We start from the raw sequence: 12332 nt of genomic DNA, 5'->3' as shown, positions 1-12332 counted from the left end.
ATAATAAAATTATTAGTAATTTTTAATTATTTATTGGTTCTTTACTGCAGATAAACGCACTGTTTTACACTTAGAATAGTAGTATAGAATATGACAGACCATCAGGTTTTCTAAAGACAGGAATACAAACATGTATGCTACCATTCAGGTCAGACCTTCAGGCCAAGACGCATCTGAAATTTTAGTGGAAGATACTGTGCCAATGTTCTGCACCAGGAAATATAAATAGTTATCTCCTACTGTTCTCTAAAATGACCATATAGCAGCTAAATTGAAGCTTGCCTTACCACTGACATCCTGTTCAGACATATGGTGGCCTTCAGGAGAATCTGTTATCTGTGAATTTTTTCCTTTTTTCCTTTCTTTCTTTCTCCCTCAACCCCCATGCTGCCTTCCACTCATCCTTCCTACTCCTTATGACATTCCTTGCGCAGTCCTGCTCCTGGGTCTCTCTTTGTTCAGAAAATATCATCCAGGTGTTAATAAGTGTTTCTTCTCCTCCAGGGTCCACGGGGATTACTGGGCCCCAGAGGTACACCTGGTCCCCCTGGACAACCTGTACGTATGAACTGTTTTGTATTTGCACTGTCCAGAAGAAAAATGGAAGTCCACTGAAAGTTGCTCATGTTTATATCGCTTGTTGTAGGGCATTGCGGGTGTTGATGGACCTTCAGGCCCAAAAGGAAACATGGTGAGTAAGCAAGCTGGGAATTAAAAGGGGAGTGGATTCTAAGAATCCTTTCCACATTCTCTTGTCCCTGCCACTATGCCACCCCTTCCATTTAATTAAACTTTTCTGTCAAAATATTCAGATTCATTATGATCTTACATGGAAAAGAGAAGCTTTCTGTTACTTAGTTTTCAGGCAAAAGGCCTAACCATGCTTTCTCTCAGGCTCCTTTAGCACCGTGGACTCCAGTGCTTAGGTCCTATGTGTGGGCTGTTATTCTCTATTAAAGAAAAGGCCATGATATTCATTAGCATGAAAAAACATCATACTGGGTAGAAAGTTGGTGGTGGACTTTAAAGAGGGACGAACAAAGATGAGTTTGTATGCCTTTTAGTTCTGACAATGAAGATCTGTAGTGCAGAAATGCAAACCTAATGCCCTGGTATTTTTTTGCATGGTAGGGTCCTCAAGGGGAACCAGGACCTCCCGGTCAGCAAGGAATTCCGGGCCCACAAGTAAGTGTAAAATAACTCTCAAGAAATACGATGTAATGTGCAGCAAATATTTAATAAATGGAAATTACTAAAAGGTTAGCTTTTCATGTGCAAAACTGATAAAGCTTCAAGGATTTTATAAATAATGCTGTAAATGTGCTAAGGGCAGTGAGAGCAGAGTTTTCAAGTAAGCTTTCAGAGGGATTTTTCATTCAGGAGAAAAATGAGTCATTCAGTGTTCCTGGAATGCAGCAGGAACGGCCACACCTGGAGGAGGGTTCTGAATAGGATCTTGTTACAGACCTATTGCCAGAATAGTGGCTTGTGCAAAAGGCTCACACAAAACTCCTGATCTAACTCGTAAGGGGGGGAAAAAAAGCCACTTATATTTGCCAGTGTGTTTAAACAGATTAATGAGGGACCTTTAGTATGGTGAATGTATGTATATTGTTCTCCCTGGTTTCTCACACTGGTTTCTTTTTAATAGGGGCTTCCTGGTCCACAAGGTCCTATTGGACCTCCTGGTGAAAAAGTAAGTTGCAGTGTTATTCTGGTATTTCACAGTCAGTTCTGTGCAACAACCTTGCTTATGTGCATAAGGGCTTTGCTATGTTTTACAGAATAGTAACCTAAGATCTAAAAATTAGCAGATCTTCCTGAAATCATGAAACAAATGAATAACCAATGGAGGCCTGGCTTTCCTCTCATACACACTTTTTCACAAGCATAATTTCCTCCCTTTATTTTGGATTAATTTTCTGTGATTAGCCTCAGAATCCCATCTACAATATTAAAGTGTGTACTTGTTTGTTAATTAATTAAACAGAAAGCTGTGAAAATTATTTTTATTAGTCTCTTTTTTATAGCAAAGTTTTACCTACTCAAGTCTGATTCTGTTCTCTTTTTTCAAGGATTATATTTTGACATAACTCTGCAGTGTAATTGGCATACTGTTGTGTCACTTGGTGTTTTTTTCCTGATCTATCTGTTCGTACATGTTCTTGTGGTTTGAGACATGTCTTCTGTTAATTTAAAAAATGTCACTGTTGAATTTTACACTGATTTTACTTTTCTCCCTTTTTTGCTGAATTTCTGCTCTATTGATTCTTCTTTGATTTTGCTCCCCTTTGCTGTTTAGTATATACTTTAGGAGAAATTGAAGGAGATTTTAGGAAACAATACACATGCTTTTTACCCGCATGTGTACCTAAGAAGTATTATTCTAGCTAAATGGGCTAGATCCACAATATACGCATTCCAGAGGCTTTCACAAAGACGTACCATGCCTTTCAGCTATGAGCACTGGGGTTCTATAACCTGTACTCTTTGCCTCTTGACCTTGTTGGTATCTTTCATATGGTGAATCCTTTTATTCCTGAAATTCCAAATAATAGTTAATTTTGTACACTGGAGAATTCTCCTCCACCTTGTGTTTTTTGTGTGCATGCTCATAGGGTAATTCCTGAAGCCTGTTCTCAGGCAAGCACCTCATTGAAAAATATGGGTGATTTGTATTGGCTGAAGATAGTAAGAACTGGTCTTGCACTTAAATATTTTATTATAGTATCTTTCTGGGTTTAGTTTTCTTATATTTTTGGTTTATCCCTGATATCCATATCAAGGGATTTAGGTATAACTACATTTTATATCCTTAGCTTCTAGAGTTAAATGTATTGGATATGGGTGGGGTTTTTTTTCTTTTTCTTTCCTGTTTTGTTTTTTTTTTTTAATTGTTATTATTTTTCTTATAGCTACTCTACACCTGGGGTGGGTTTGTTAGTTGTTTTAACAGAGATTAAAATACTAAAAAGAATTAAGGTAGTTTGCTGGTTTAGGACATACCAGTCCTCAGCTAAGATGATCCCCCATCATCCTAGCAAATGATAGAATGTTCGCTGTTGTTCTTAAGATGTGTTTCTGTTACTGCATTTAGGGACCTCAAGGCAAGCCTGGCCTTCCTGGCCTTCCTGGTTCTGATGGGCCTCCTGTAAGTAACCAAATATTTCATCCCTTGAATGTTTAAATACTTTAACCAAGTAATAAATATTTCTGGATACCTGTGTTGCAAAAAGAAAATGGAGAGTAAAAGCACTGGTAGTCCTAGTTGGCAACAGCGTTATAAAATCCATCTAAAAGCCCTGTATCATTAGAGCTGTTAAAACTAATAGAATTACATTTTTGAAGCAGCTGCTAAAAATGGCTGTGGGCTTTTAAAATGTGATCCCAGATGATGAAATGCATCTGAAACATCTGCAGGGATGTGTAAATAACCTAACTGACACACAAAGAGCCAGATACAGTTTCACTGTAGTCCTACTATGTCAGTATGGCAAAGCAAGTCATCTGTAAAAATGCTCACCACTTGTTTTCGGAGGAAACATAGAATAAACTAGACCTTTCTCTGCTTCCTGACCTAAGGTGCCTATTACATGTTTGGGCTGCTTCTTTCACTGTCTATACTGGGACAGACTTAAGGCAAACTTTAGAATCTTGAGATCGCTAAGAAATTCAGCTTAGCTCTGAGGATGCATTTACTCACGTGAACAGAGAGTGTAACCACCTGAGTAGCATTGCGTACAGTTCAGGCATTAAACTTAAATGGAACCATTGTTCATAATGACATTCATGTACACTAGTTTTCTTGCATCAAAAACATCATCTTTTTATACCACCAAGAGCCATTAGACAGTCATTGTGACTTTTCAGACCATCTCTCTTCTCCCCATGTGATTTTCCCTTCAATTTTTCTTTTAGGTTAAATCTGAGTTTCTTAAACCTGACTTTCAGCAGGGTTTTGCTAGGATAAGAACAACAGAACTGACTGCAGGGTTTTCACTGCATAGGCGCTTATATTACAAACGAAGAATTGTACCCAGAGCTCTCACAATATCTCTTTCACCTGCCAAAGTACCGTTTTCATGGAGAATGTTAAATATGCAATGATAGTCCAGCTGGAAGTCTATATCTTGAATCATTGTCTAAATATTTGAACTTTCACACTTATCCTTTTCTGCATGCTGGGCACAATATTAATTTCTAAACATAGGTATTATTTTAAAGTCTTTTAAGGTTGTTAAAGCTTAAAAGCAGGGGAGAAATGCTGTAAGAGATAATCAGGTGTTAGTACAGGTCTATACCTGATATACATTCCTACTGTGGTGGGTTTACCCCAGCTAAGCACCCGCCCAGTCAATTGCTCACTCACAAGTGGTGTTCCCCAGGGCTCAGTGTTGGGGCCGGTCCTGTTCAATATCTTCATTGATGATCTGGATGAGGGGATTGAGTGTACCCTCAGTAAGTTTGCAGATGACACCAAGTTGGGTGGAAGTGTTGATCTGCTGGAGGGTAGGAAGGCCCTACAGAGGGACCTGGACAGGCTGGATCATTGGGCCGGGGCCAGCTGTAGGAGATTCAACAAGGCTCAGTGCCAGGTCCTGCACTTGGGTCACAACCACCCCATGCAACGCTACAGGCTTGGGGAGGAGTGGCTGGAGAGCTGCCTGGCGGAGAAGGACCTGGGGGTGTTGGTGGACAGCCACCTGAACATGGGCCAGCAGTGTGCTCAGGTGGCCAAGAGGGCCAATGGCATCCTGGCTTGTATCAGGAGTAGTGTGGCCAGCAGGACCAGGGAGGTGATAGTGCCCCTGTACTCGGCATTGGTGAGGCCGCACCTCAAGTACTGTGTTCAGTTTTGGGCCCCTCACTACAAGAAGGACATCGAGGTGCTGAAGCGTGTCCAAAGAAGGGCAATAAAATCGGTGAAGGGTCTAGAGAAGAAGTCTTATGAGGAGCAGCTGAGGGAGCTGGGGTTGTTTAGCCTGGAGAAGAGGAGTCTGAGGGGAGACCTTATTGCTCTCTCCAACTACCTGAAAGGAGGTTGTAGCGAGGTGGGGGTCGGTCTCTTCTCTCAAGTAACAAGCAATAGGATGAGAGCAAATGGCCTCAAGCTGCACCAGGGGAGGTTTAGGTTGGACATTAGGAAAAACTTCTTCACTGAAAGGGTAGTCAGGCATTGGAAGAGGCTGCCCAGGGAAGTGGTTGAGTCTCCATCCCTGGGGGTGTTTAAAAGACGGGTAGACGTGGTGCTCGAGGACATGGTTTAGTGGTGGACTTGGCAGTGATAGGTTAACGGTTGGAACTGATGATCTTAAGGGTCTTTTCCAACATAACGATTCTATGATTCTGTGATTCTAATAGCCGCATCAAAGTCATATCATATTTGACACACTGAAAACATTTTGGGATGTCAATAACACCAAAATACAAATCATTTTAGTAACTGGCTACATGTTATGTGGGACCACATGCTTGGCAATACTAGAGATTTACTGTGCTCCTCTAGTAAGACTGATGAACATCGATAGAAAAGGGATTCCTGACTGATTCTCATACACAATAATCTTCTATTAACCTTTAGTTTCATTAAATTCCCTTTAAATTTTGCAGCATTTCAGTGTAAATTTTGTAAGAAAGGAAAACAATGGATGGGTTAATGTTTTGAGCACTGCAGTATTAATGTCAGTGATACAGATCAAAGACTAAGACATAAAAATATTTTGTTTTAAAAGCCACAGTTTAAAACAAAGACATAGAATGTTAAAACTAGATCAGCCTTCTATTGGCTGCTGCAATAAATTCCATAATTTTTGAAGTAATTGTAGGAATGTCTTCATGCTGTAATATTAATCACCTGGCTTGTTTCAAAATGAAATTTGAGAGTGTCTTGCATTAAAAACCTCTTACTGCTGAAACATTAACTAAACAGAAGGGGTGATCAGGATATTCCTAAAAACATTAACATTAACATAACTATTGTCCAGCTTTTTCTTTGTTACGTAAATTAAATTGGTACTGAAAGGAAAATCTTTCCTCAGAATTTTGTGTGTGTGTGTTCTAATACAGAAGAAGGGTGATTATTGACCTGAAATTCAAGTGTTTAAATAATTGTGTTTTTATAATAAAGTGTCACTACCGAAAAATGAGTATTTTCCAAATCAGATACATTTCTCTTAAATCAGGGTCATCCTGGCAAAGAGGGTCAGTCTGGAGATAAAGGTGCATTGGTGAGTTTTAAAACTTTTCCATTTACTTACATAGCTTTCAAGAAAACCTTTGGCAGTTTTTCAGCTTTATGACACATTTTTCTTGCTCCAAGAACTATTTAGGAAGATAATAAAAAACGTGACACATTCAAAGCATCTGTGTGCAGTCAAACATATTTACTATATTCCAAATATTACAGAGATTCTAAATAATATAGAGATTACTCATTTAAAGTAAAAATGATTGTGGAGTTGACAGAATGGCAATCAATAAAAGCTGCATACATTTCATATAGATAACTTGCAAATAGCTTGAGTTTACAATTCCATTGTATAGAGTACCCACTAGGGTTCTTCAGAACCATGTTTTTTAAGATTTACAAACGCATGCATACACATTGTATTTTTTAGGTCACCTTCAAGTCAGTGACAGTGAAAAGTAATTTCTTTATGGAGCACCGAAGGGTCTTGGGGCTCTTCAAAGTTTCTGCTTGCTCAGTATTGACCCTTATTTATCCAGAAGAGCTCCCTTTATAGCACCTGAAATCAGTTTCAGTTGCAGTACTGATTTCAGTGGCCATACTAAAAGGTTATATTCTGGATAAATAAGATGAATGAATAGTACAATTCCACTGACACCAGCATATTACTATTTGTCCAAAATGTTGTTATCTGTTAGAGGCTTGTAGATTTTATCCTGTTTTCTTAAGAAAATACAGCTTACACAGAGGATTTATGTTTTGAATGTACAGGTATGTGACCACCTGACAGTTGTTCCTTATGCCTTTTTAATTTACTGATCAATTTCAGCCAAATTTGATAGAAAATTTTATTTCTCAGAGATGTTAACAGTCTAAAGGTTTTGTGAAAATACACAGTTAAAAAGGGGAAAAAGACCTTATCAATGGCCCTATTAGGGAAAGACTTTGTTATCTGTCCATCTCAGACATCAGAGGATCAACAAAGCAGCTCAGCCTCCGACACAGATAGGTATGTTTCCAGGCTTCCTTGCTTCCACTGTTTACAGAACTCAGTTTCTTTAGACACTGCCAGTGGATTGCATAGTATCGAAGTTAAGGATCTTTAAAATGCTCAGCAAACAGTAAATAACAGCATCCAGACACTGGTCAGTATTGATAGCACCATGAGACTTTTAGCTTTCAGGTTTGGAATCTTTATTTTAACGACCATGATTTTTATTATTATTATTATTTTGATCTCTACTTTTGACTTGTGTCATCATCATAATTAACATATAAATTGTCTCCAGTAAGACACTACTGGTTTCTAATTGGCATCTTTCTGTTTGTTTTTGTTTGTTTGTTAGATATTCCAGTTACCATTGTTTCAGATAATTTATATTGTGGATAGATGTTTCCCAATTATACAAGTAGTAGCAAGTTCATAATTTTATTAATAGCTTTATAGTGACATTGAAGGGTGCTTTGTGATGCCATGACTTTTCTTAGTGGCAGGCAGCCCAGTGTTATTTTGATGCCTCACACAATACTGCTGCATTATAGTGAAAGAACAAGGATTAGACTCAGAAGAGAACTGCTTGCTAACCAAGTACTGTACAAACAAAGGTTCTTTACTCCAATATATTTTAGGGGCCTCCAGGTCCTCAGGGTCCCATTGGCTATCCAGGTCCTCGTGGTGTAAAGGTAAGATTTAATTACTGGATTCCTCCCCTCACCCCTTGTTGAATATATGCATGTGGGTAATTCTTTATATTCTTTCTTTAGGGAGCTGATGGTGTCCGTGGTCTCAAGGGATCCAAAGGCGAAAAGGTAAATCTGACTGCGTTTAATTCCTTTCCCTTTTTCTGTGTTCCTTATTTCACTTATTTCACTGCAACATCTTCTGTCTCCTTCACTGCAGTGTGTTTTCTCTTGCAGCAGTGGGTTTATTTTTGCCTTACCCTAAGGACATACCAAGCCCAATTCATGGTTATTTACACTGGTACAAAGTGAATATAAAACCTTCAGTTATTAGAATGGATTTGGATCCACTTCACACCAGTTTAAGTTACTTCTCTCTAAGGTGCTCTTAAGTAGAGAATTAGACATCTCCTCTCTTGTTAATAGATGCTATGGTGGATACTGAGAAGCTTGTGCATCAGAGAGATTTGTAGTGATAATAGTATGATTTTATCTGTTTTGACAGTGTTGTAGACTAGATTTTGTATTTTTTGTGTACATCTTCTAATGGCTTCCTAGGTTCCAGGTATTTTTGTCCCAGATCTTTGGCTTTGCCCAAGTGATGGACAGTCCCAGTCAGATGCATATATATGAACTTGAAGAAAACTTTTACACCCCCCTGCTACCATTAATTCTGTACATAGAGCTCTTAAAAGAGCAAACGCACACTACTGCGTTCTCTACTGACTTCTGATGGTCTGCAGTGGCTGAAACTACAGCCAGTATTGGTTTAAATTCCCACTTCCCTCAGCACTCAGAATGAGAGACAGGTAACAAACACCATCAGTCATACCTCCTGACCACACAGGCAAATTCAGCCTTGTGGCTCTGGTGACTACTGTGTATATATTTATAGCTATTTCTAAAGCAGAAGACTCACTCTTGCCATAAAGCCCTGATTTCAGCACTGGAGATCTGTCTTTCAGGCTCAGATGCCAAGAGCTGCTGTACATTTTCAGGCTTTCGTAAACCACAGTTTGTCTAGTCTACATACTCATTTTAGAATTGCTCATTAAATTTAAGCTGAAAAAGAATGTGTTTAATACCTGTGGAGACTGGATGGTTCAAAAAAGCAGATTTACTTGTGCTTTATTGAGTGATTAATATCCAGCTGGGACAAAATACAAGACTTACATATGAATAAGCTCAATACATGTGTGTATATATGTGTGTATCAATGGATACTGATTAGCATAATCTACACAAAGTTTCTGTGTTCCTAAAAACTGATCTCACAGTTGCAGTAAGACACTGAACTCTACTGAATACCTCAAAAGGTCACACAAAGATATTTCACAGATTGTCCTCACAGTGCTTTAAAGGTCTGTTACACAGCACTTTTTTAGTGAAATTACGCAGATGCCATTACATGGGGGAAAGCACTGTAAGAGACAGAAATAAACAAACTTATCATTCAGAAAAGCCTCTGTAGATCTGGAAGGGTCCCAGGGATATCAGAGGAGGTCCATCTCTGTACTGACCAGTAAACGTGCCTAGAGCTCTTTTAGCTATTTTATTTTTTGTTAACAGCAGAAAAGGAAATAGAGCATTCAGCTCTCTCCTCCTACATGGAATAAAATCAAGCTCTTGTAGATCTCAAGAGCTGGAACCTCACTGTGAAAGCTGAAGAAGAGTTTCAGTTGATTTGGCAGCCATTTGGTCAGTAATTGGCACATGGTCAGTTCTTTCTGATACGTTGCAAAGTGTTCTATAATTATTACTGTCCATGGCCATAACTGAGCAACTTTTATAACTAAAGCTTTTTTCATGTATTCTGCACTCTACCTTTTTCACCTCTCCCTAAATTTTAAGAAAGACCACCTTGAAATTTTATTTTATGCAATATAAGATGACCATACAAAGCTTAGTTTCACCATCTAGAAAGCATGGGAAATCTGCTTTTAGAATGGGTTTTAGTATGTTTTTTTCAATTAATTACGATGGGTTACCTCGTCTTTTTTTACATGGACACATACTATTGAGAAACTATATTTGCTTGTTTGATTTTTTTTTTTAATGTCTCCTCACCTATTTTGAGCTGTTTACCACTAGCAAATCTACTTCTATCACCCTTTCTAGGGTTATTTGTTGCAAGCAGCATGACTACTTCTGAACAGAGTCAAAATGGCTTTAGCTTTGCAATCTCTCTCAATTGCTGATCAGGGAGAACATAAAGCTTTTGTGGGCCCAGGAATGCAAAATGCAAACTTTTTCAAAGTGAGGATGAAATAGAAAGCCTTTCTTGGTTGTTTTGGTTTGTTTTTTTTTTTTTCAGTAATGTGGAGTACAGTATCACTCTTTCCTGGCTTTATTGGCAGTCCAAATATTACTCAGATTCTAAGCCAGCAATATTACTTCAGCATATAGAAAAACCTAACAGCATCTCAGTAAAACATTTTACTATGTGCTCATTCATCACAAAGACCTTTACTCCCAGGATATAGCTAAACATCAGATAAAAATGCAGCCAATAATCTTTGTTGTCTGCATATTGGAATGATAGTTGTATGATGAGTTAGATTAAGAAGAAGGGAACCAAAAGCTGATCAGTTATGCTAAAGCAAGTCATGAACAACTCCATTGAACAACTGGAGATTTCTGTTTGTATCTGAACTAACTCATACAGGTGTAAATGAAATTTGTCTGCGTACGGTCTGCTTGTACTTCAGCATGGAGACCTACTAAAATGCTTGGAGTAAATTCTCTGCCAGAATTTACTAGGCAGTAAATAAGTAATTCTTACAAGGAATAACAATAATGTGCACCTGTTTTGCCACTGCATATGGATTCAGTCTTAATGTCCATTGTTTTTTCTACTTTCTTTCAATCACGTCAACCAATGAGAGTAGTCAGGGCTGAGTATTGCCAGACATTGAACTACTAGATAGAAATGACTACTTCTTTTAGGTTATGAACATTAATATATGGGGGACTTTTTAATTAAGATGTCACAAACAGCCAATTTTTTTATTCCTTTCATGATACTATTAAGAAACTAATTTAAAAGAAAAATTAATTAAAAGGAGTGTTCTGCTATAAAAAAAATAACACTGAATAATTTGCCACCAATTTTTTAGTTAATTGGGTGAATGACCTTATTAAAAAGATTGGTAATCGAAAAAAGCTTAGGAGTTAAGAGAGGACTTTACAAGATAATTCATAATAAAACAGAAAAACTATATTGTCTCTACCTTTAAACAGATTTTAAACAGCTTTAAACAGCTGTTATTAGGAACTTACAAACTAAAAAGTAATTTTGTATGGTGCACTGATATACTTTCTCTAAAATAGCAATAGCCATATTAGATTTTCTGGTGTCTGAAGTTCTCACTATCTATGCAAATTATTTTAATCTGTAGTGAATGTATTTTCCTATTCTGTCTGCAGAAAAAAAAAAATCCTATTACTAAAAGTCATTACATGCATTTCTGCCTTTTTTAGGGTGAGGATGGTTTTCCAGGATTTAAAGGTGACATGGGCCTTAAAGGTGACCGGGTAAGCATTTATTCATAGCCCATATGTTCTTAAAAAGTTTAAGTGCTATTATTTTGAAAGGATCACTGAAGGGAACAAATAAATTTAAACCAAAAATAAAATAAAAGCTAGTAGCTTAAATTATTTCTATTCCCTGTGCATGCACAGTTTGAGCCGGAGATTTGGTTCTTGTGAATCAACAATAGCACAGTTGATTTATAAAGAGGAAGAGAATGTCAGTCTTGGATATCCTTTTCACTAAGCTTCTTCCTAGGGCATCTCCTTTTCCAGATTCCAAGATCTCCAGTATTTGCCTGAAGAAAATTAATCTATCCAGGATAAAGTTGTTTCCATTCCAACCTAGCATCTTGCTATCTCTGCCAAAATGTTGTTTATTTAGCTCAACAGGCGCTTCCTTCCATAGGAAGTGTTGTGGAGGTTCTAAAAAAACTTCTCACAAGAGGCTCCTAGCCTATATCTGTTGTCTGTATACATAAATAACTGTGAAGATGGGTATCCACATAAGTACTTATAGACATTTTTATTTCTATGGACTGAATTGAGGGAAGGAAAAATAAGAATACACAGTTTCCAAATGCAGCTCTCTTCAGGCAAGGAGACTGGGCTCTTACACTTGTGAAAGTAATATTCAGTGCCTAATTTATATGTATTTGCATTTATATAATGGACATAAGCAGTGGTATTTTCCTAATTGGAAACTGGACAGGGCTTTGAGCAACCTGATGTAGTTGAAGATGTCCCTGCATATTGCAGGGGGGTTGGACTGGATGACCTTTAAAGGTCCCTTCCAACCCAAACCATTCTATGATTCTATGATTCTATGATTCTAATCTCTATTTACATTTACTGAAAATTTATTTTCAAGTACTTGTAGGTACTCTCTCTAATATATGCGTAAAGGCAATTGTTCCATATTTATAAGGAGGTATAT

The 12332-nt window shown here is 37.8% G+C and overlaps 1 protein-coding gene across 2 annotated transcripts in view; it reads left to right on the top strand.

Annotated features, from left to right (window-relative positions):
* Positions 1 to 12332, top strand: part of COL11A1 (collagen type XI alpha 1 chain) — a 163418-nt gene that overhangs the window by 75523 nt on the left and 75563 nt on the right. For both annotated transcript variants that reach the window (XM_009468296.2, XM_087731724.1), the window contains 9 exons: positions 505 to 558; positions 647 to 691; positions 1132 to 1185; positions 1652 to 1696; positions 3098 to 3151; positions 6183 to 6227; positions 7817 to 7870; positions 7952 to 7996; positions 11348 to 11401. In XM_009468296.2, coding sequence (XP_009466571.2) covers positions 505 to 558; positions 647 to 691; positions 1132 to 1185; positions 1652 to 1696; positions 3098 to 3151; positions 6183 to 6227; positions 7817 to 7870; positions 7952 to 7996; positions 11348 to 11401 — 450 coding nt within the window. The remainder of the gene's footprint in view (positions 1 to 504; positions 559 to 646; positions 692 to 1131; positions 1186 to 1651; positions 1697 to 3097; positions 3152 to 6182; positions 6228 to 7816; positions 7871 to 7951; positions 7997 to 11347; positions 11402 to 12332) is intronic.

This window comes from Nipponia nippon, unplaced genomic scaffold (assembly GCF_047370975.1).
Source record: "Nipponia nippon isolate SJK-2023a ecotype South Korea unplaced genomic scaffold, ASM4737097v1 scaffold_5, whole genome shotgun sequence".
In the NCBI taxonomy this organism is placed as follows: Eukaryota; Metazoa; Chordata; class Aves; order Pelecaniformes; family Threskiornithidae; genus Nipponia; species Nipponia nippon.
This window is presented reverse-complemented; position numbering and strand designations above follow the sequence as displayed.